The sequence below is a fragment of the Arabidopsis lyrata genome, assembly GCF_000004255.2.
Source record: "Arabidopsis lyrata subsp. lyrata unplaced genomic scaffold ARALYscaffold_7, whole genome shotgun sequence".
In the NCBI taxonomy this organism is placed as follows: domain Eukaryota; kingdom Viridiplantae; phylum Streptophyta; class Magnoliopsida; order Brassicales; family Brassicaceae; genus Arabidopsis; species Arabidopsis lyrata.
The window spans coordinates 7834017-7857265 of record NW_003302549.1 but is presented as its reverse complement, the minus strand read 5'-3'; the positions used below and the strand labels follow the sequence as shown (position 1 = coordinate 7857265).

Below are 23249 nucleotides of genomic sequence, written 5' to 3'. Positions count from 1 at the left end.
TAGACCCTATGATATTAGGCCACGTGTGTAACCGGTTTACGCATAATGTGGACTTGAAATCCGAGCCGGTTGTTTTATTTCTCGTTGGAATCCGCCGACTCCATTAGATATAAAGTCGTATAAGAAAATCTGGTTTATGCTGTGACGAGTTGACTCAGTCATCGTCTTGTTCAGAAAGATTCTTTAGCTTGGACCTCTCTCGCTCCGATCATCTTCTTCGTCTCTCTCTCGTCGCTTTCTCTTGCAAGGTTCTTACTTCATAATCGGTAAGGTTTTTCCTCACGAGTCCTGATATCTAAGGTTTTGATTCGTAGACTTACTCAATTGAATAGTCGAAATTAGGGTTTGTTGCTTCTTAGGGATTCGGGGAACATATGCTAATTGTAATTTAGTACGGAGTTGTTTTCATTTCATGTGTAGATTAAGGTTTTTATCTTCTTTGGATTCGATTCTTCCTATATCTTGATTTTTCTTGACTTATTTCTTACTGAGTTGTGCAATTTTTTCAAAGAACAGTGTACAATTTCTTACATATCGTATAAAATTTTGTGTTATTTTTCGGTTAAAGAATTTGCTTTGTTTGTGCAGATGGAGACTGAAACACCACTTATAGCGGAGACCATTGCCCTCACCGAAAAGAAAGTCGCCATGGCTTTAGGTTTTTTTTTTTTTTTTTATGTTTATGATATGCCTCCCCTTAGCTTCTATGTATCCGGCTGTGTGGTTGCTCATGATTTTATTTATATTTTCTTGTTTTTAGATGATATTATCAAGTTGGCAAAGAGAAAGACCAATGTGAATAAGGGCAAGAAACCAAGGAGAGGAAAGGTAAAAACCCTTCTTTATACATGCCTCTTGTCTTGGGAGACGTTAATGTCATTGAACTGGTTGTTGGCATATAATTTAGTCTTTTTCTGTGCAGAACAAAAACCAAAACTTTAACGGTGCTGCGAGAAATAATACCTCTAATGTGCGGCATCATATTTCTGCTGTTAGACAGGTTAGCTTTGCAGTGTTCTCATTAGGATCTGTTGTCTTGGCTTCTTTGTCTATCATTAGGATCCCTTTTTTCTTTTGTTTGGATTTGTTTTGTAACTTTTCTCTTAATTTTCAGGGTTCTGTTGGTAAGAGAAGGTCTAGGTTCCAAGGAAATCAATTTCCTGTAACAACAAACATTGCTCGTAAAGCTGCTACTGCTGCTCCACTTGATGCCCGCGGTAGAGCTTTTAATGGTGGAAGGATGACTAGTGCTTATCAGTCAAGGTCTAGAATGCTGGATAGCTCCTCTGACCTGTTTGTTAATCTGAAGTCCTTATAATATCTTCGATTGTTTCTGATTCAAGAAGCTTCTATTCTAAGCTCCTGGTCACTAGATGGTCAATCAGTTTGATGACTGCATAGTTATACAGATTTATGTAGCTGAATTTATGATGGTGCTTGAAGGAGTCAGTTCATATTTTTGGATTGGAGATGTGAGTTAGTGGAAAACATTTCAGAACGTTAAGGTTGAGCATAAACTTTGCTGATGAGTGGCTAGGGTGTTTTTCTCAAGACTGGGTTGGCCTTTGATATGAACTTGGGTGGTTAGAATGTGGCTAGTTTGAACACAAACTTTGCTTTTGCTTGAAGTTGGTGTTTTTATTGTCAGATTAACAAGTCAAGCAGTCTGATACAGTACTTGGCCTTTGATATAACCTCAGTGGATTCATGAAACTCATTTTCATTCATATCAGCCTCCTAGGTGTTATGTTTCATCTTCTTGCATCCTGAAAATTATAGCTTAGCTCTCTGAGGTTGTGACACTGTCTTGGTAGATACCTGTTACTGGGAAAAGAGTCAGACTTCAGGATCTTCATCAATATACATTAATTGTTATTTGGTAACACCTTGGGTCATCTCTCAAGATCTCTTCTCTTAGTCTTTGATAAGTTGCTTTGTCGGGACAAAGGCCATCTTTGGTGGGTTGGCCTGGAAATCTGTCAAGAGCTGCACTTTTTCTGTAGTTACTGCGAGTTTGGGAAGTGATGTGTTGCATGCTTATAATAAAATGGCTATCTGCCATCCTTATGTAACTTGGATAGTTGGATTTCGCTTTGATCCTTCTACGTATGAAGAGATTCAGCTTTTGTTGTAAACAACTCGATAATAGATCATTTCATCTGTTGATGCCAGTTACCGTCTGTACTTCAAGTTTCTGATGTTCTTAAAGGTTGTCTCTGTATGTCTTCTCGGTTCCTCAGCACTCCCTCTTTGTTTTTTTTTCTTGTGCAGGCGTATTGCTCCACCAGTTCAAAATATATCTGTACAGCCTAGAGTCAACGCAAAGGTAACTTACTCATGATTATCTGTTAGATTGCATTAGTGTCTCTCCCTCGGACTATTATTCGTTTTTGATATGTTTATGGGGGACCATAAGATGTGCATTTTAGCTTACTTCTGCATCCATAGCTGTGTCTGCATATTGATGGTAAGGAGTATCTAAAATTTTTATAGATTGATTATTGCCTTTTGTGTTTGTAAATTCCAGACCATGGAACGTGTAGGGCTTGTTCTGGTAAATGGATGGTGTGTTAATAATAATGAGCATTATTATTATTGAATCATATAGCAAAGAGCTTTATACTGAATGATCAGAGGGCTAATAACAATTGACCTTTCTTTATCCTCAGAGGCAAGAAGTAGATGAGAAAGTAGAACATAGAGGATGGAAGAGGAAGACATTGGACTCTCGCTTTGCAAGCATGAAAGAGCAGAGAATGACGATTAACAACTATGGTGTTACAGTACAAGTTCCAAGGTTGCCACCATGGGCTAGAGCCAGAAGATTTTTCCACTGAGAAACAACAAAGCTTTTATGGATTTTTCCAATTTAGATTTTGGGTTTAGAAAGCACTAAGCAATGCAATTCTTTTGTGAACCTATGACTTTATTATCTTGAAAATGCTTCGAAGAATGAAACAAAAAGCTTTCAGTCTTGGGTTCTCATTATAGCTAGTCGCATTTACATTTCTGTCAATTACATGTTTGCTGCCCCTAAGTGTCGTCAAGAAGAAAGCCTATCATCTAACTTTGCTGTCGAACTTCTCTAAGTAACGCTTCACTTAAATTCTGTGGTCTATTAAATTTGTAACATGATAATTGTCAAATTGGGGGTGTAGTTCATATGGTAGAGCGCTCGCTTCGCATGCGAGAGGCACGGGGTTCGATTCCCCGCACCTCCACTTTCTTTTTATCTGTTAATTCTGCATCTTCCTTTCCTTGTACATATGTGGCCATCAGTTAATTCAGGCGAAAGGAATTGGGAACTTTTCTTTGTTTCCTATTATTGCCATTGCTAATTCCACTTTTTTCATTTTTTCCAAGATGTAACTACTTAAGGAAACAATAAATTATGACTTAAGTAAATATGGCCTATTCCAAAAACTGAACCAAACAAAATATTTACGTTTGATTGTGTGTTAAATTACACATTTAAAGTCTGGTCCTTGGGCCTAGGCCAGTAAGTACTATCCAGAAGCGGCTAAAGATTTCGACCTAACTCCATCATCAGATAAAAGATCATATAATTATGACACAAAGACTCCAAACTGACTCTTTTGTTTTTTTAGTGTGACCTAATCAATTTTAACTGGTTAACGTGCCATTTTTGTAATCGTTTGTATATCACTTTCATATGGTGACCAAATAAGCTATATAACATACCATTCGTTTTCATATTGTACACTTTGGCCACATGTATTACGTACCGATATATATTTATGCATAGATTGAGACATTGAGTATGGGTACTGCTTCAAAAGCAAATAAATAACTAAATATTATAGAAACTTGGCGATCATCTTCATCTAGTATAAAAATGGTAGAATTTTCAAGTGAAACCACGTTATTAAGCTAGGCTTTACCAAGTGAATAAAGAATTTGACGTAAAACTGGTGTATTCAATGGATTAACATTGAAGCTTATTCAACGGTACGTTGGGCTAGTGGTTTAAGTGCAGGGGTTAGATCTATGTGTTAGAAAAAAACATTGAAGCTTATTCACAAAGTGGTCGGCTATCGAGTCACTCTTTGTGCTTTGACTTTTAGCCTTGCTCTAGTTTAGTTTCTTAAGCTTTTTTTTTATAAATTAGGTTGGAACCTTAAAAATTTGAGCCGGCCCTGCTTTACGCCATGTTATAAGATATTAGCAAATACTGGTCCTAGACCATGGAGGGGATTAAGGTCTAACTCAAACCTCCTCCTAGTTAACTCAAACATTTTTTTTTTTTTGTCACTTATAGCTAAGCTGTTGAAGTGAACCACACAATGACACAAACTCAAACTTTTCTAAACGAGTTGCTTAAGGTCTAGCTCAAACCCCCTCCTAGTTAACCAAAAAAAAAACATTGAAGCTTATTCACAAAGTGGTCGGCTATTGAGTCACTCCTTGTGCTTTGACTTTTAGTCTTGCTCTAGTTTTATTTCTTAAGCTTTTTTTTTTTTTTTTTTGTCACTTATAGCGAAGTTGTTGAAGTGAACCACACAATGACACAAACTTAAACTTTTCTAAACGAGTTGCTTGACCTATCCATAGAAAAATCTATTAATTCAATTATTCAAAGGCAGTTTACGATGAACTAATTTACTAGAAAATAAAATAAAAAACATTTGGGGGTTGCGATCTATTACATCTATCTACCCGTTTATTGATTTCTTAGAATATTCACGAGAAATGTAGGAAAACTATAAACTTAAAACAGCGAAAAAGGTGATAAAAGAAGAAAATAATCTTACGTTTCTTGGCTGACTCAAGTCACGGAAAGTCCTTGGAGAAGTTGATATCAACGGTGCCACCAATCTATATCATATCACTAAATATAATTTCTCTTAAATATTATAAAATAATCTTATTTATATCTACGTATCATCCAATTTGCTCAATCTTGATTAAAACGCATCCACTAATATGTTGCCACCTATTTTCAAAATTTTAGCTACCTTTTCTTTGTCATTTTTGGATAAAAATTTAACACAGTATTTTTCTTAATGATAATTTTAAGATTGTATATATAGTTACCTTTTAAAAATTACGTATCTATGTTGAACATATGTTAAAAAAAGGAAATATAGATTTTTTAATATTTACCTAAAGTTACACACACAATCTTAGAATGCTAGCAAACTCAAATATTCTCAAATCTCGTGACCCCGAATTTTCAGGAGAAATAAATTCTACATCTACCTAAATTTCTCGTTTACAATCCAAATATATATCCATACGTTTGTTAAATCTTTAATTGAATCCAATAAAATTACATTTATTACCAAAAAACTATAACAATAACAAAAACGTCAAAGGGGTAAATAAGACAATTCACAACATTCCGGTATATTCGCACCCAAACCAAAACCTGCCACGTAGCAATATTTCCTCTTCCTTTTTCTCTGTCTCTGGAAGAAACGTAGAAATCAGAAAGTAAATTATACAGTCAAAACTCTAATAAACCGCTTCTATAAAACCCTTTTTCGCTCGATCCCAAAAACCAAACCAAAACGCTCTCTCTAAGAAAACTGGTGCGAATTCTATTAACGATGGCGAAGAACATTTTGGTTACCGGCGGCGCTGGTTACATCGGGAGTCATACTGTGCTTCAACTGCTAGAAGGTGGTTACTCCGCCGTCGTTGTTGACAATTACGACAATTCCTCCGCTGCTTCGCTTCAGCGCGTGAAGAAACTCGCCGGCCAAAACGGAAACCGCCTCTCTTTTCACCAGGTTCCGTTTCGTTGCTGATTTGGTTTAGGAAACGTGTGCTTGAAGAATTTCATTTCATCGTTTTCGTATTGGTTTGGATTTCTACGAAGTAGACGAGTCCTTAATTGTTTGTTATTCAGGGTTTGGATTAAATTTTGATAACAGGTTGTTTATTGATGATGTTTGATTCCAGGGTTCCGGTTACCATGTGACTGATTTTTCTTTGTGTAGACATAATCCTGAATAAAGTATTGATGATGCCATGTGAAAGGAAGAGTAATTTAATAGTAGTGTTATTCTAAGTGCTATCATTTTTTTATATTGACAAGGTTGATCTGTCTGGAATTGGGATGTTCTTGGGGAGGGCTAATCAGAATTTTTATCATTTTTTTAACAATAGCCTGCCATTGCAGAAATCAGAATCTGTGGTCAATTTTAGTCTCTTAAAACTCTATTTTTCTGTGCACCTGCAGGTGGATCTTCGAGACAGGCCTGCGCTTGAGAAGATTTTCTCAGAAACTAAGTAAAAAACTCTTCTTTTTATGACTCTTCCACTTGAAGAATGATTATTAGAGTGTTGATATTATTGAGGGGTCGAATTTTGATGGAAACGTGGAATTATTTTAGGTTTGATGCAGTGATACACTTTGCTGGACTTAAAGCAGTAGGTGAAAGTGTGGAGAAGCCTCTGCTTTATTATAATAATAATCTTGTTGGTACTATTACTCTTTTGGAGGTTATGGCTCAATACGGCTGCAAAAATGTAATTTATTCTTTCTCTTCAGTTTGCTAATTGCCACCACATGCATTCCCTTTTTTTGTTTGATTATTTTTCCCTTTTTGAATTTTGTCTTCATTGATCTCATTATTGGGTCTTACCACTCTGTTTTCCAGCTTGTGTTTTCATCATCAGCTACTGTCTATGGCTGGCCTAAAGAGGTTCCTTGCACTGAGGAGTCCCCAATTTCTGCCACAAACCCATATGGCCGTACAAAGGTAGTACCTTTAGCCGGAGTATTGACCCAAACCCACCTTGTGATTGTGATGATGAATGATAATAATCAGGAAATGAATCTGACTAAGACTTTTTGCTTATGCTGTGTTAGCTTTTTATCGAGGAGATTTGCCGGGATGTACATCGTTCTGACCCTGAATGGAAGATCATATTGCTTAGATACTTCAACCCTGTTGGTGCACATCCTAGTGGTTACATTGGTGAAGATCCTCTTGGAGTTCCCAACAATCTCATGCCTTATGTCCAACAAGTTGCAGTTGGCCGGAGACCTCACCTTACTGTCTTTGGAACCGACTACAAAACAAAGGACGGTACAGGGGTATGTATGTCTTATGATGTCTCCTATAAGACAAGAAATCATTTGACAGATTTACATTACAATCTTAAATTGTGTTAGAATGTGGAGTATGGGAGATAATACAACAAATTGTGAAGTATATTAACATATTTTATCCATCTTTGTTGTTCTTCTTTCAGGTTAGAGATTACATTCATGTCATTGATTTAGCGGATGGACATATAGCCGCTCTGCGCAAGCTAGATGATCTCAAAATCAGTAAGGATCATCTTTAAACTCTTTTATGTTTATCCTCTCTTTTTTTTTTTTTTTTTTTTTTTTTTTTGAACAAATGTTTATCCTTTCCTTATGATTTGCCATTGGATCTAAGCTTAATTCTTGGAAATTATCAGGTTGTGAGGTATACAATCTTGGAACGGGTAATGGAACGTCGGTCCTAGAAATGGTTGCTGCCTTTGAAAAAGCATCCGGAAAGGTAAACCACTAAACCATAGTTGATTTGTATACTAGAACAATGCTCTAACAAGTGAGCCAGTTATTGGCCTTTAATACCCAATCTTTTTATCATTGTTTTTGAACTTTTTGATTGTTTACCAATTAGAAAATCCCGTTGGTGATGGCTGGAAGACGTCCTGGAGACGCTGAAGTGGTTTACGCCTCAACGGAAAAAGCAGAACGCGAACTGAATTGGAAGTAAGCTCATTTTATTTTGTCTTTGTCAACATAATAGAAGAATTGTAACTTGGAAAAAGTGGCAATTTAGCAAATAGCAATAACTATATGAATGACAAACATGAAATCAGTGCATCAATCTCTCAGTTATGGTTAATTATTTTGTACGACGAAAAAAAAAAAAAAGTTAATTATTTTGTATTTAGGCAGTTTTTTTTTGTTTTGTTTGGTATGAATGCAGGGCTAAGTATGGGATAGAGGAGATGTGTAGGGATCTATGGAATTGGGCAAGCAATAACCCTTACGGCTACAATTCCTCCTCTAATGGCTCCTCTTCATAATTCTCCTTTTTTATTCTTATTTTACCTTTTTGCTTACTTATTCATATAAACAAACACATGAAAAAGGAGAGGCTGACAAGTACCCAAACTTTAGAAGAAAATTGGGGAAAATTCGTGTACAATTAATTTATCATAGAAACTATATTTATTAAATCGTCAGTTCATACATTTTCAGTCGTTTTAAGTTTTTTTCTTGCATTTGTGTATTTGTTATATTTTTCTTATATTTATGTATATAAATGTGGATCATTCATTTTTGGTCGACTAAAAGAGAATCCGGATCATTATTTGGATACAAAAACGAAAACAAGGAAAATAATTAGCTAGATAATGATCTCCACTTGTGCCTTTCGCGCGGCAATAATCCTCTGGGTGAATCGGTAGTACACGGCATACACAACTACTTGGACTAATCCAAGTAGTGTGCATAACACAAAGGAAACCTGAAATACAAAGACATCAAATATAGTTATTGAAAAATCAACTTATGTGTTTTTCTTTTCCAGAATTCGGTATATTTAATGTAAGTGAATAAATAATTTTAAGGAACAAAAGACTTACAAACATTATTGGATCAACAGGTAGTAGAGAGACCACGGTCCAAACGGTTGCGTTTGCAAACATTGCAAACGCTACCAAAAAGGACATATGCTCGACGCTCTTAGTTCTTACAACTTTCATCTGCATTTTATCATTATTTCCTTGGTAAAAACTTTGTGTTTTATTTTTCGTAGTAGTAATGCAGGGCCATTTATTAATCTTTGATATTAAAAATATAAACTTACCAATACAGATACCGGAGAAATATACATGAGTATATTGCAGATGCAACAAACATCCCCAATCACAAATCGCCGTAGTCCCATAGAATCGACTTAACTCAAAGTCAACGTGGCAAATGCAGCTACGAATACGACCTCGACTAGCAAAACAATGATATTCACTAGTCGTTGCTTAGACTGCTCACAAAATCTAAAATATGCGACCAGATAGATCGTCATGATCTCGACTCCAATCCCATTAGTGATGAGGGTAAAAGTCCCACGAAATAAAAAGACTTACAAACATAATTGGATCCACCGGTAATAGATAGACGACGGTCCAAACGATTGCGTTCGCAATGTTCACAACTTCACATACTTAGCTTGTTCTTTGTTCCACCTCATAAAAATAATTTAAGAAAATGGTTTCTTTAATCAAATAACAAGTTCTCTCACGATGCAGAGAAAAAAGTGCAATCTTTATAGAAATATGAAAATAGCATGTTTGAAACCTATCTTTTAGATGGTAATGAATTATAAATATATAGATGCATGCATAACATTATTATGCATAACATAAGTAAAACAAATACATAACATAAGCAAAACATAAGCATATTTTGTTTCTGTGCATATCACATCACCTAGAACTTGTTTAGGAATGTAAAGTAAATAAGAATAAGAGAAGAAAGAGGTAAAAAAGATAGATAAAAAAGCAGAATTATATGCCTTAAATAAGAAAAATGGGTTATGGCTATAAGAGTATTACCATTTACTATACATAAAACGTTAATCCAAACAAGGAATTCGGAGAGCATGCATACGCTTAATGCGATTGTATGGACTATGGAGTCTTTATTCTTTGCTCTCTCTCGATCAGTTTATGGCCGTAAGACCATCCTTATTCAATAATTTTTTATGGATGTCTTCAATATAAATTCATACTAAATTTAAAAATACCCTTAAAATGAGGGTCTAAGTGTCTCTAGAAAGGCACAACTTTTTATTTAAAGATACCCATATTTTTTATTTTATCTTTTACATTTAAAGATATCTATATAAAGACAACCATAAAAATAACAAATGTAGATGCTCTAAATAGCTTATTTTTAGAGGGAAAAAAAAAAAATGAAAGTAGCTTATTTTCCTATCTTGTTTTCTTTTATAATACTATATATTTTTAGTGACGGTGGTATATTTTTGGACTGATTCAGTTGATATTATATGATGTATTCTATAAATCAACTAGAAGGATTATAGAGAGAAGCAGTGGCAATACTGAAATGGCTTAGTCTGTTGTGATCGGCCACACTGAACCGCGAAAATCTTCCATAGACCAGATATCACTTTCAACCAAAGAGTCTTTTCCAGTATAATTAAAAAAAAAAATATGGTTATCATGTTACATGTAGGCTTCAATAAATGTATATGGTATTGTATTGCTTGTTGTTTAAAAAATATTGTCATTTGATATGTTTGAACTTTGAAGTAACACGTCCACCTAATAAGAGGTTTACATACATGTGTTTGGAAAAAGTACATGTCACTTTTATACAATTTGTTTTTCATATTAACAACGGACGGCTACGATGGAACCATCACTCGTGGAAATCGCGATCCTACAATTACATTTAGCCGCGATTCGGTGAGTAAACAAACCGAGAACCCGAACCCGACCCGCCATCTCCAGCTTCGACTCTATTTCCACTGTTGACCCGGATCCAAAATTCTGAAACTCAGCGGCGGAGATTTGAGAATTAGAGGCGACCGCGAGAGGAAACGACTGAACGGAGAAAGTAGCTAACATACGCTTGGTTCGACCCGATCGGATCTCACCAGCCGGTACGAAGGTATAACCGATCCGGTTTCCATAGTAAAAGAGCTGGATTATGTTGTTGTAGTGTGAGAAAGCGGCGCGGTTAGGGTTTCTAACGGTGGAGAATTGAGAGAAAGTGAAACTAACGGAGCTATTGGCAACGGAGAATGACGGGACCTTGACGTTGGTGACGGAGATCTCGGGATCTCTTGGTCTAAATACTGTGAGATAAACGGTAAGGGCGGCGATGATTAGGAAGGCTATGAAGAGTGTGGCGACGGCGCATGAAGCGAGGTTTGAACAAGACTTGGACATCTCTCGAAGGAGATGTGTTTGGTAGCGATGTTTTAAGTGTTCGCCGGTAGGGATTAGAGTTTGTTTAAAGGGAAAGCAAAGGGACGTGTAAAGCAAAAGGGTGTTTTGTTTGGACATAGTGATAACGTTACAACGGAGTTTGGACTGAAGTGTGTGTGATGCAGCAAAGGTGGCCGACTAGAGCTAGAAAAAAAAAACAAAGAATTAAATAATTTTATGGAACCATTAATTGTGTCAATAAAAACCCGGAACAGAAACCGGGTTTTGAAGTCGGGTCGGATTGAAAGCGGCGAAGCGAATTGTTGTAATTTAGAGAGGTTAACAGAACAAAACCCCCCTGAGATTGAATAAACCTCCGATTGCTCTTTTTCTTATCCAGAACCAAGGCAGATTCTAATTTCGCAATGCGATTCTAGTGAACCATCTTTTTCTCAGTACATGGTTATGGTCTTAAAATGGCGTCTGTAGACACTATCTTCTCCCTCGGTACTCGTTTCCCAGAAACCCCCAGGAAATCGATCTGGAGTGTTGCAGCGAAAACTCGATGGAGAGCTCCAATTCTGCGTCGTTCGTTTACAGTTTTGTGCGAATTGAAATCTCGTTCCAACGAGACGAACAATCCCCCACCTGCTGATGATTTCGTAACTAGGGTTCTGAAGGAGAACCCTAGCCAATTGGAACCTCGTTATCGAGTTGGAGATAAGCTGTATAATCTCAAGGAGAGAGAGGATTTAAGCAAAGGCGCCAATGCTGCGACGGGTGCGTTTGAATTTATCAAAAGGAAGTTTGATTCGAAGACGAAAACGGAGACAGAGAAAAGCCAAGAGTCTGTTTATTTGAGTGATATTTTGAGGGAATACAAAGGAAAGCTTTATGTTCCCGAGCAAGTTTTTGCTCCAGAGTTATCTGAAGAAGAGGAGTTTGAGAAAACTGTTAAAGATTTACCAAATTTGAGCTTGGAAGATTTTAGAAAAGCTATGGAGAATGATAAAGTTAAGCTGCTGACTTCCAAGGAAGTTTCTGGTGTTCCTTACACTAGCGGCTATAGAGATTTTATTGTTGATCTTAAGGAGATTCCCGGAGTCAAGAGCTTACAGAGAACCAAATGGTGAGTTAATAGGATTAAGAAGAAGATAAATGGTTTTAGTTTTGATGTATGGAGAATATTGGTTTGATTTCTTTTTGATATGTTTCTTCGTAGGTCAATGAAGCTTGAAGTTGGAGAGGCTCAAGCTCTTCTGAAAGAATACACCGGTCCGCAGTACGAAATAGAAAGGCACATGACGGTGATCACTCTTTTGTTCATTTGGATCTTCTCTACTAGATTATATAATCTAATGTCCTCTATATTTTTGTATTGTGTTGGTTAAGAATTTTTTAGAATTTATTCACTAGGTTGACAAACAGATGTACTGTGTTCGGTTATTGACTTAGTTTTCTGCTATTAAATGTTTGTTTGCAGTCTTGGGTTGGAAAAGTGACGGACTTCCCGAACCCAGTCGCGTCTTCTATATCAAGTAGAGTGATGGTTGAGCTAGGAATGGTGACAGCAGTTATTGCTGCAGCGGCAGTTGTTGTTGGAGGATTCTTAGCCTCAGCTGTTTTTGCAGTCACTAGTTTCGCCTTTGTCACTACAGTTTATGTTGTTTGGCCTATAGCAAAGCCATTCCTCAAACTTTTTGTTGGCATCTTCTTCGGTGTTCTTGAAAAATCATGGGATTACCTTGTTGATTTTCTCGGCGATGGGGGGATCTTCTCAAGGATTTCTGATTTCTATACATTTGGTGGTGTATCATCAAGCCTGGAGATGCTCAAACCAATCCTACTTGTTGTCATGACTATGGTTCTTCTTGTTCGTTTCACACTGTCTCGGAGACCAAAGAACTTTAGGAAATGGGTATAATACTTTAATCGCTTAAAACTTTTTTTGCTGAATTTATCGATATTGCTTGTGCCCTCAATCACTTAAAACTTTTTGCAGGATTTATGGCAAGGGATTGCTTTTTCTCAGTCTAAAGCAGAAGCTCGTGTTGATGTAAGTTTCTAACTATTACTCATATATGTACGTTTCTTCAGTTCTAATACCTTTTTGGTTGAGTTTTTTATGACTTCGAATGATTATGTTACAGGGTTCAACCGGTGTTAAATTCGCTGATGTTGCAGGGATTGATGAAGCAGTTGATGAACTTCAAGAGGTATTGTTTTTTATGCTTGCGTCAGTTCTTCCCTGAGTATGGATCTCTTGTTTTATTATGTGCACTCTTGGTTAGCGTAGCCTCTAAACCCCTTTACCATTACGGCTCCACTGCTACACCATCAAGTATAAAGTTGCATGATATTATTTCCTTGAAATCTTGGAAGCTCGAGAGAAACCGGGAACTGAAGCTTACTACCTCTTATTGTCATTACGATTATCTCATTTTCTTGATAGCTTGTAAAGTATTTGAAGAATCCCGACCTGTTTGATAAAATGGGAATTAAGCCTCCTCATGGAGTTCTTCTGGAGGGTCCCCCGGGTTGTGGCAAGGTATGTCTAACCATCTATGTTAATGCCAATCTAAAAGATTTGTTGTTGTAAGTAGTGGATAGTAATTTTGTAGCAGCATTATACTTTAGAATACTAAGAAATACTATAGATAATCAAACTTGCAGCAGTGCATGTTGAGATCAATTCTGCTGAGGTTGATGGTTGGATTTCAGAGTATGCTGAGTGTTGGCGATTTCATAATTTGGCGCTGAAACTAGAACGATCTATCTTCACTACTTCTTCAACTTAAACCTGATATTTGTCTAAAAAAAGTTTTGAATTTAGATGCCTTTAACAAGTTATTTTTTATTCCATATTCTCGTTTTAGATCTTATAAAATGTCAATGTTTTATACAATTGTCAATGATCAGTTAACCTCTTACATAGTCGAGTTTTTTCTACAAGGATCTTTTGACAACCCAGTTGCTAGCAATATAGAGCCTAAGTGCCTAACCTAACCTGATTTGCTTTCGTAGACACTCGTTGCAAAAGCCATTGCGGGGGAAGCTGGTGTGCCGTTCTACCAAATGGCAGGATCTGAATTCGTTGAAGTTCTTGTTGGAGTTGGTTCAGCACGTATCAGAGATCTGTTTAAAAGAGCTAAGGTGATTGGACATATGTGTATTTATGCATTTCTGTACAGAGATGTTCAATAGTATTTGATGATGTCCTTGTGCAGGTAAACAAGCCATCCGTTATTTTCATCGATGAAATCGATGCCTTAGCAACTCGGTATACACAATTTTCATCTTATAGTTACTGCCTTCTCTGCGTAAGTTTTCAACTTGAGACAGAGTTTAACTGATATCTCTCTTATATTTCGGTATTCGACTATTCGTTAGACGTCAAGGAATTTTCAAGGAAAACTCAGACCAGTTGTACAATGCAGCCACTCAAGAAAGAGAAACCACATTGAACCAGCTACTCATCGAGCTTGATGGTTTTGACACCGGCAAAGGTGTGATTTTCTTGGGTGCCACCAATCGCAGAGATTTGTTAGACCCTGCTCTTCTACGTCCTGGCCGATTTGATCGAAAGGTTTGTGATTAACAAAATCCAGACACAAAATCTTCTGCGCTTAGATTTTTGATAGCAGTTATTTTGGATTAATAATATGCCAAACCAAAATCCCAAGCCATTTGATTTTATCTTGCATTAATTTAGTAGACTTAAGAGTTTCTGAAAGACCGTCAAAAATAATCTTTTTATCAGATAAGAGTCCGTCCCCCTAATGCGAAAGGGAGATTGGATATTCTGAAGATTCATGCCAGCAAAGTCAAGATGTCGGATTCTGTGGACTTATCATCTTATGCAAGTAACTTACCAGGTATAAAATCTACAATTGATGTTGCAAAGAATTTTGGTTTTGCTCATGGTGTTGTGTTTGAACGTATTGGTCTGTATAAAACTTTGATTAAAGTAATGGTTTATGTCGAATACAGGATGGTCCGGAGCAAAACTGGCACAGTTGGTTCAAGAGGCTGCTCTTGTAGCTGTCAGGAAAACGCATAGCTCGATTCTTCAATCAGACATGGACGACGCTGTGGACCGACTCACTGTTGGTCCGACAAGGATTGGTTTAGAATTGGGACATCAAGGTCAGTGTCGTAGAGCCACAACTGAAGTCGGGGTGGCAATCACTTCACATCTTTTATTGCGGTATGAGAATGCAAAGATTGAGCGGTGCGATCGCGTTTCTATTATCCCTCGTGGTCAGACACTGTCTCAAGTTGTGTTTCATCGGCTTGATGATGAGTCCTACATGTTTGGTCGTCTTCCACAACTGCTTCATCGTCTTCAGGTGATTCTTTTTCTATATTAAAAACTCTTCTTTCATTTCTTTAATATGAATTCAGTTTTTAGGCTCTGGTTTGGTTTGTATGCCCACCTCTATTTGATGTTATGAGTGTACTTCTAAAAATTTCTATTTCAGGTCTTTCTCGGAGGAAGAGCTGCAGAAGAAGTGATCTACGGTTCAGATACTTCAAAGGCATCAGTCGATTATCTCTCTGATGCCTCATGGCTTGCTCGTAAAATCTTAACCATGTAAGGCCCAACTTTGCATATTTTCACATTGCCCTATCAAGTAAAAGCTTCTTCTTGCTCAAGACTTATATATTTGGATTTCAGATGGAACCTGGAGAACCCAATGGTCATACATGGCGAACCACCACCATGGAGAAAGAGGGCTCAGTTTGTTGGACCACGCTTAGACTTTGAAGGATCTCTCTATGACGACTATGACCTCGTCGAGCCGCCGATTAACTTCAACATGGATGATGAAGTCGCACAGAGAAGCGAAGAACTCATTAGCCAGATGTATAACAAAACAGTTTCTCTCCTCACGCAAAACCAAACTGCTCTCCTCAAAACCGTTAAGGTAATTTCAAACATTTAACCGCAATTGCAGCTTTTTTTGTTTGTTCATACTGTTATTTTCGTATGTGTAGGTTCTGTTGAACCAGAAAGAGATAAGTGGAGAAGCAATAGATTTCATACTTGACCAGTACCCTCCTCAGACTCCGTTAAATTCACTCTTACAAGAGCAAAATCCGGGAAGTCTTCCTTTTGTCCCTGAACACCTCCAGCGTGAATCCGGCGACTTTGTCCTTGTTAATCACTCTACGGACGTCAATGCTCAAGCATGATTCCGGCGTCCCAGAGAGATCAAATCACTAAGCTTAGGTTTATTCTTTGTCCGGCATTGTAACTTTGACTCAATCTCTGAAGTTTCGGACTGTTTATTTTACAGAAATAAAGAAAAAACTTGGGTCAAAGACACTTCTTGATTTGCTAACAATAGATTTGACAAACTTAAGTATTAATTTAGAAACAAAAAAAAAGTTTTTAATTCCGAAGAAATCGGTCTCTCGACGGACAAAAGTTTGGTTCTTGTTTCAAACCACACAAGACAGCAACAACAACACGAGTCATGCACTATCTCTCTTACCTTTTTTCTTCTTCATCTGTCTTCTTTTGCTCTTGTTCCTCGTGCCCTCTTCTCCGTTTCTCCAGATACAGGTCATAGTCAAACAACCAACGATCTCTCTGGACTCTCTCCATCTGTGCATGTACATACACGAGTATAGATCTCTGCTCTGCTTACAGAAATGACGAGGCGCGGAATGTGTTCGACGATATGCCTGAATGAAAAATTGCAAAGGTTCCGAATTGTCAGAATCTCCGAAAAGGCTGATAATGTTAATTCAAGAAGCGGAAGCTTCTTCGAGCGTTCTATCTCTCTCGTTCTCTTACTCTGGTGCTTCCTTTTCCTCGTCTACTCCAAGCTTGGCCAAAGCCATGATTATGATTATGGTAATGGAGGTAAATGTTCTTCCTTGTTTCTTCTGTAATACATGTTTCAGATGTTAATTAAGGAAAGTTTGATCTATGAAATTATAATTATCTTTGGGAAACAAATTTAGGATCTTTAAACTTGGGTATATTCCAGAGATTGCTATACTGAAGAAAGTCATTTACTTTGTAGATAGAATTGGGAATTACACTGATGGATCAGTCTCAAAGACCCTGAATACCACGAGTTCTGTCTTCCCTCAGGCCTCTGGGAAAGAAAACAACTATTGTCTTCTGAGAAACGGTCAGTTACAAGATGTGTATGAGCATGTTCTTGGGAACAACGCTTTGTTGATTTGCAAAATTGTGCTGCCAGAACGAAGAATAAGCAAGAAGACCCTGGAAGCTCGTGATCCAAGATATGGCAATCTTGAAGATAAAAGTCTCAAAGTAAATGGCTCGGGCTTGCCATCACAGCTTGTGAATAATGTGACTCATTATAGGGTAGAACCAGATGGAACTGGGTATAACTACGCTGCTGCTATGAAGGGAGCGAAAGTAGTGGATCACAACAAGGAAGCAAAAGGAGCTAGCAATGTGCTTGGCAAAGATCATGATAAGTATCTAAGAAACCCCTGTTCAGTGTCAGATAAGTATGTTGTGATTGAACTCGCGGAGGAGACCCTGGTCGATACGGTGAGAATTGCGAATTTGGAGCACTACTCTTCGAATCCCAAAGAGTTTAATATGTCAGGGAGTCTGAGTTACCCAACCGATATGTGGACCCCCGCTGGGAGTTTCATGGCTGCAAACGTTAAGCAGATCCAGACATTCCGGCTCCCGGAACCTAAATGGTTGAGATATCTTAAACTGAACTTAATTAGTCACTACGGGTCTGAGTTTTACTGTACTCTGAGTATTGTGGAGGTCTTTGGAATTGATGCTCTTGAGCAAATGCTTGAAGATCTGTTTGTTCCATCAGAGACTCCTCCCAGTAAACCAGCTATGCTGGAACTAAAAACCGCAGATGAAAAAGAAGTTGGGGAAGTGAAAAGCAATAGGACAGATCAGATTGGCAAGGAAACTGAAGCTCAGAAGAAGAAAGATGATGTTGTGAAGACGATTAACATCATAGGAGACAAAAAATATGAAGTCAGGGAGAAGCATAACGTTTTGAAAGTGATGATGCAGAAAGTGAAATTGATTGAGATGAATTTATCGGTTCTTGAGGATTCTGTAAAGGAAATGCATGAGAAGCAACCAGAAGTTAGCTTGGAGATGCAGAAAACCCTAGTACTTGTGGAGAAAAGCAAAGCTGACATCAGAGAGATTACAGAATGGAAAGGGAAAATGGTAAATTCAATAATTTGTTAAGATTCTAAGTCTTTGTCCGTTGAAAAAACTACTAATGAATATGATATTTTTTTAGCAGGAAAAGGAACTTAGAGACCTAGAGCTATGGAAAACTCTTGTAGCTTCCCGTGTAGAATCATTGGCCAGAGGAAACACTGCATTGAGGTCAGTACTGTTTTGTATTCCTAAATAGAGAAAATCGAAGATTTGAAATCTACAGCAGAGAGCTATCCCATGACTTGAAACGTATTCTAAGCTGACCCCATTTTTTTCTTGTTTCTTGAAATCAGATTGGATGTAGAGAAGATTGTGAAAGAACAAGCAAATCTAGAGAGCAAAGAGCTGGGAGTTCTATTGATAAGCCTCTTTTTCGTGGTCTTAGCAACGATTCGGTTAGTCTCAACACGACTCTGGTCGTTTCTGGGGATGTCTTTTACGGATAAAGCTCGAACACTATGGCCGGATAGTGGCTGGGTCATGATACTGCTAAGCAGCAGCATCATGATTTTCATTACTTTACTCTCTTAGTTAAGCATACATAGGAGTTAAGGCTTAGGTTTTTCTTATCAGTGCCTTGCTATTAAAGTTTGTAACCCTAGGATTAAGAATAGAGAAAACTTTCATTGATAATATTGGACCCAAAAAAATCAGTGACCACTGATTTTCTTTAGAGCTTAAGACTTTAGAATTCAGAGATTAACCATGTGTTTTGATGTTTCACGGTGTAACCAAAAACCAAAAATATTTGATCAGAGATGCAAATGTAGTGCCCCATGCCCCATGGTTTCACGGTCTTGTTTTTTTTCGGTTAATTTTAAGGAACCACAAAACAAAACAATCGACTTGATGTTTGCCCTCTTGTCACTCGTCTCGACTCCATCTATAATCGGAGCACAAAAAAAAAGCTTTAGGAAATGGTGGTGTCGAAGTTGGGTAATGATAAGGTGGGAATGTCCATGATCGAACAATTGTTTCCGGAGGTTACAAGCTACGCGCTCAGATACTTGGATTACTCAAGTCTCTGCCAGTTATCAATGACGAGTTCCTCCATGAGAAAGGCCGCTAATAACGATGACCTCTGGAGATCCCTTTATTACCAAGTAATTTTGGACTCTCTTTAACCATTCTGTGTCGTTGTTATTGTAACTTTATGGAATAATGTGCTTCTTAGGTTTGAAGAAATGACATTTATTCTTGCCTCTTAGGTTTTTTAGAATTCATTGATTGCCTTAATTAAAGACTGGTGCGTCTTGCTGATCCAATTGTGCATCTTCATTTCAATCTCTACAACGAAGGAATTTACAGAGGAAACAAATGGTGGAACCCCGGTTAATGGCTTACTATGCAGTTACTAAACAAGTCATGGATGTGAATTATGAATTCTTTAGCATCCTCGATTCGAGGTCACTTCCTAGAATGACTAGTTTCTGGCTCAACTCTGACTATGTCAAGTGCTTCAACGGCATTGGTGAACTCTTCTCCGGGTACTTTACTTACCTACGCCTAATTACTACTGTATAATCTTTATGCTGCCACTGTCTTTTTTCTTTCTAGAAATGTGGCTCCTTCCAATGTTCTTTTAATGAAAGTTTGTGGCTCTTAATATCACTTGTATTCTTCGTCTTTAGGTTTGACGCAGTGATGCAAAGATGGGAGTTCTGTTTCGACAACTGGGAGATAGGGTTTCCATTGGAGGCTCTTGAAGTGCGGACACGGATTCTGGACAGTGTGGCTTGGGGCACCATGATCGCCCTCCATCACATTATTGGCGGTCCATTCAACGTCACCAATGTCTTTGAGCTTCATAATGGCCGGTGGCTCATGGTGCACCATCACTCCTCCATCATCCCAACAAACGGTGTGGAGAATCCGTAAGAAGTTGTTTTCATCCATAGTGTATGGTCTTGAATCAAATTTCCCCTAGAGGGAAAAAAAAAAGTATCAACAAAGCTTATTGGGAGAACCGGAGATCGACCGAGATCGACGATCGAGATGATCGCCCAAGATTATGAAAATCATGAAGATCGAGAAGGATCTAGAAGATTATCATAAATTAGTTTAGGAATATTTACATTTATCTTTAAAGATATATTTACCATAAATTAGGAAACTTAGATTAATCTCGTCTCTATATAAGAGAATGTATTTTGTAACTTTATTCTTATGAGAGTCTAATTATAATTCTTTCTAAACACTTTTTGTGTTCTTACTCTCATCAATTTATCATGGTATCAGAGCCAAGATCCTTTCTAGGGATTTTGGATCCGTTACGTTAGCTTCCGCAAAGAAAAAAAAAAAAAAATCAGTTTCGGGAACAATGATGTTTTCTCGCCCTCGCGAGTTTAACTTCTCCTTTTGATTAAACTACTCGCCCTCGTGAGTTATTTTTTTTTAGTCTCGCCATCGCGAGCAACATCTGAACCTCGCAATCGCGGGTGTTATTTTTATTACTTGAACCCTACGATCGAGTATAAACGTCGATGATCTAACGGCTGGGTTTTGTAGCCGCTTTGAACCCTACGATCGGGTATAAACGTCGATGACCTAACGGCTAGGTTTTGTAGCCGCTTTGAACCCTACGATCGGGTATAAACGTCGATGACCTAACGGCTGGGTTTTGTAGCCGCTTTGACCCTACGACCGGGTATAAACGTCGATGATGACCCGACGGCCAGGTATAAAGCCGCTATTTTGAAGATTTGTCCAATCTCACACGTGTTACCTCGTATGAGCTTGCCCGGGGGTATTGGTTGAACCGGAGATCAACCGAGATCGACGGTCGAGATGAGAAGCCCAAGAATAAGGAAATCATGAAGATCAAGAAGGATCTAGAAGATTATCATATATTAGTTTGGAATATTTACATTTATTCTTTCTCTATATATATATCGATGAATTTTGGAAAATGAATCTTATGAGAGTCTATTATAATTCTACCTAAACACATTTGTGTTCTTTACTCTAATCAATTTATCAAAGCTGCTTATTCGAAATATGTTAGATTGATAATTTGATAGTAATTTTCTGGTTGATTTCAATCTTAAGACAAAGTTATGTTTCTGATGCACAAGTCGAATTGCAAGTTGATAGTGAAACACAAAAGTTGGGGACTCGTATAATGGCGTTTTTGTAACTTGCACCAGATTCGTGATGATGGTATTCCAAATCCAAGATTTGGGAACCTCCGAATCCGACGGACTCAAAAAGAGTACTCAAAGATCCTACGGCTAGGGGAGTCTCAGAGAGGAAGTCAAATAAAGTCAACATCATTCGGAGGAAACGTGAGGAACAAAGATCCCACTTATCCCGGAACATTTGTATTGTTGCCGGTCCAATAATCAAATCCTACGAAAACATTATTAGTTTACTAAATATAATAATATGAACATCAGTGACCAATAACATTTTCATGTATAAAAGCTTATTTATCCGGCTGCTTGAATCAATAAAAATATGTGGTCCCTTGCTTTTCAACTTACAAATACATTTATAAGTTAATAATTCAATTTAATTCGTTATAAAAATATTTAATTATTTTAAAATTATAAATATGTTAAATAAAAAGAATATGAAAAAGTGTCCCTCTCATATTCGGACTGTTTTTATTGTTTAACACTCAAAATAATATATTCCCGTGGAAAATGTCTTAAATTGAAGTCTAAACGGATAGGCTTTCTTTTATTTCTAGCATTTTCTAAATTTTATATATTTTTGTTTTAAGATGTTTAAATACCAACATCAATGAGAAATCTGGTACCTCATGGGATGAAATATTTATTTTTACTAGTGCTGGGATAATATTCCAAAGTTTATCATAAAATCCTCAAAATATAACTTTAAAACTTTCTTAAGTGATTATACTCTTGATCCAGTTTTCTGTTATTCAAAAACCCCTAGCTATACTCCGATCCTTCTTAGATCAATATTAAAACTTTAAACCGTGAAACCATAAATTACTGCTAATGTATCGATGTTCTCTAGTTGACATCAACTTCTCCTCAAAGTGGTAAAATTTGAAATTGACACTTTTCCTAGGGTTGAAAAGTTATTCTACTTTGAGTTATATTTTTTGAAAAAGCAATTCTATAAAGATATATATATATATATATATATATATATATATATATATATATATATATGTGTGTGTTATCCATCTCATAGTAGTTATGAATCTGGTCTAAATTGCGATTAGTGTGTATTACTTTATATAATAAAACCACTCGTTAATATAAATGAATTTGTGTAGATATATAGGCCATGAAACATTCAAATGGTTGGTCTCCACATGGGTGCGCAAACTCTATCTTTGTCCAGCCAATCATAGTACTATATCTTTTGCAATTTTCTCTCTTTATTCCTTTACTTAAATTTTATTTTATTAATTTTACTTGTAAATCATTATGTATTAAGTTTTAAGATCTTCATTTAAAAATTGTTTTCCATGTACAGTTAACGTGTGCAGAAAAACAATGTAGTTAATCTAAGCTATCGTTAGATTGTTGTTGTTCACAAGTATAGAAACTTATTAAATTATTTGTTTATTGATCTTATTCCGGTTTTTATATACGCATCTTAAGAATTCTCATTTACTAATTACAAAACATTTCACGACAAGGTGACTTGTTCAACCAAATGATCAAAATCACAATTAAGTATCATTTTAATTATTTAATAATTGCCAAATGTGACCCTTGACTCTTAAGAGGGGGTTAGGGACACTTTGATTAGAAGTATAAGTTAAATAAACACACACACGAGCATATACATAGTATAAAGTATAGTCCATTATGTAAAAAGACAGGTGTCAAGCAAAAAAAGCTATGTATACAAAATTCTATTTCCAACCATTAAGGCGCAATAATGAGCAGTGTAAAGATAATCATTCACACAAATCCTTACTTTGATTGGCAATTTCTCTCCTTTTTGTACCATTTTATGATTTATAATAGAACTCTAAAAGCCAGGTTATAAAATTTTAAACCCTAATTATCCTTCCCACTATCGTCCTCTGTGGGTTTTATTTGTAGATGTACGTACGAAGCCTACTATCATTCCTTTTCCGTAGCCACTTAAAGGACATTTATAATTCATTTTTTAGATTTCGAACTATACAAAGATTTCCGAG

The 23249-nt window shown here is 36.9% G+C and overlaps 6 protein-coding genes and 1 non-coding gene across 8 annotated transcripts; 6 read left to right on the top strand and 1 right to left on the bottom strand.

Annotated features, from left to right (window-relative positions):
- The first annotated feature begins 77 nt into the window (after nt 1-77).
- Nucleotides 78-2985, top strand: LOC9305826. The gene is made up of 7 exons (XM_021018102.1): nt 78-266; nt 589-658; nt 761-828; nt 923-1000; nt 1115-1263; nt 2272-2326; nt 2670-2985. The coding sequence occupies exons 2-7, from the start codon at nt 589-591 to the stop codon at nt 2835-2837; spliced, it is 588 nt and encodes a 195-aa protein (XP_020873761.1). The 5' UTR covers nt 78-266; the 3' UTR covers nt 2838-2985.
- Nucleotides 2986-3148: 163 nt separating this feature from the next.
- TRNAA-CGC lies at nt 3149-3221 on the top strand. The gene has a single exon. It is a non-coding gene; the product is annotated as a tRNA-Ala (tRNA).
- Nucleotides 3222-5292: 2071 nt separating this feature from the next.
- Nucleotides 5293-8235, top strand: LOC9303757 (UDP-glucose 4-epimerase 2). The gene is made up of 9 exons (XM_021017932.1): nt 5293-5753; nt 6206-6255; nt 6360-6495; nt 6627-6728; nt 6839-7066; nt 7225-7303; nt 7438-7520; nt 7647-7738; nt 7959-8235. Exons 1-9 carry the CDS (start codon nt 5571-5573, stop codon nt 8056-8058), a joined length of 1053 nt encoding a protein of 350 aa, XP_020873591.1. The 5' UTR covers nt 5293-5570; the 3' UTR covers nt 8059-8235.
- Nucleotides 8236-10268: 2033 nt separating this feature from the next.
- On the bottom strand, nt 10269-11079 carry LOC9305825. Its single transcript, XM_002867637.2, has one exon. It carries the CDS (start codon nt 11065-11067, stop codon nt 10390-10392), a length of 678 nt encoding a protein of 225 aa, XP_002867683.2. The 5' UTR covers nt 11068-11079; the 3' UTR covers nt 10269-10389.
- LOC9305824 (probable inactive ATP-dependent zinc metalloprotease FTSHI 1, chloroplastic) lies at nt 11074-16254 on the top strand. Its single transcript, XM_002869707.2, has 14 exons — nt 11074-12058; nt 12152-12236; nt 12413-12847; nt 12932-12985; nt 13080-13145; nt 13382-13477; nt 13954-14082; nt 14157-14209; nt 14320-14515; nt 14690-14804; nt 14920-15278; nt 15411-15523; nt 15608-15857; nt 15928-16254. Exons 1-14 carry the CDS (start codon nt 11406-11408, stop codon nt 16123-16125), a joined length of 2802 nt encoding a protein of 933 aa, XP_002869753.1. The 5' UTR covers nt 11074-11405; the 3' UTR covers nt 16126-16254.
- Nucleotides 16255-16336: 82 nt separating this feature from the next.
- LOC9305823 (uncharacterized protein slp1) lies at nt 16337-18824 on the top strand. 2 transcript variants are annotated; one of them, XM_021017747.1, is made up of 4 exons: nt 16337-16801; nt 16965-18124; nt 18201-18289; nt 18415-18824. In XM_021017747.1, the coding sequence occupies exons 1-4, from the start codon at nt 16588-16590 to the stop codon at nt 18650-18652; spliced, it is 1701 nt and encodes a 566-aa protein (XP_020873406.1). In that variant the 5' UTR covers nt 16337-16587; the 3' UTR covers nt 18653-18824. The 2 variants fall into 2 exon arrangements, with proteins under 2 accessions (XP_020873406.1, XP_020873407.1); XM_021017748.1 differs by having other exon boundaries at nt 16344-16801; nt 18204-18289.
- A 157-nt stretch (nt 18825-18981) lies between these two features.
- On the top strand, nt 18982-20076 carry LOC9305822 (probable F-box protein At4g23960). Its single transcript, XM_021018197.1, is given in 4 exon segments — nt 18982-19224; nt 19420-19460; nt 19462-19608; nt 19753-20076. Coding segments are annotated over 4 exon segments (621 nt in total). The 5' UTR covers nt 18982-19038; the 3' UTR covers nt 20000-20076.
- Nucleotides 20077-23249: the final 3173 nt, after the last annotated feature.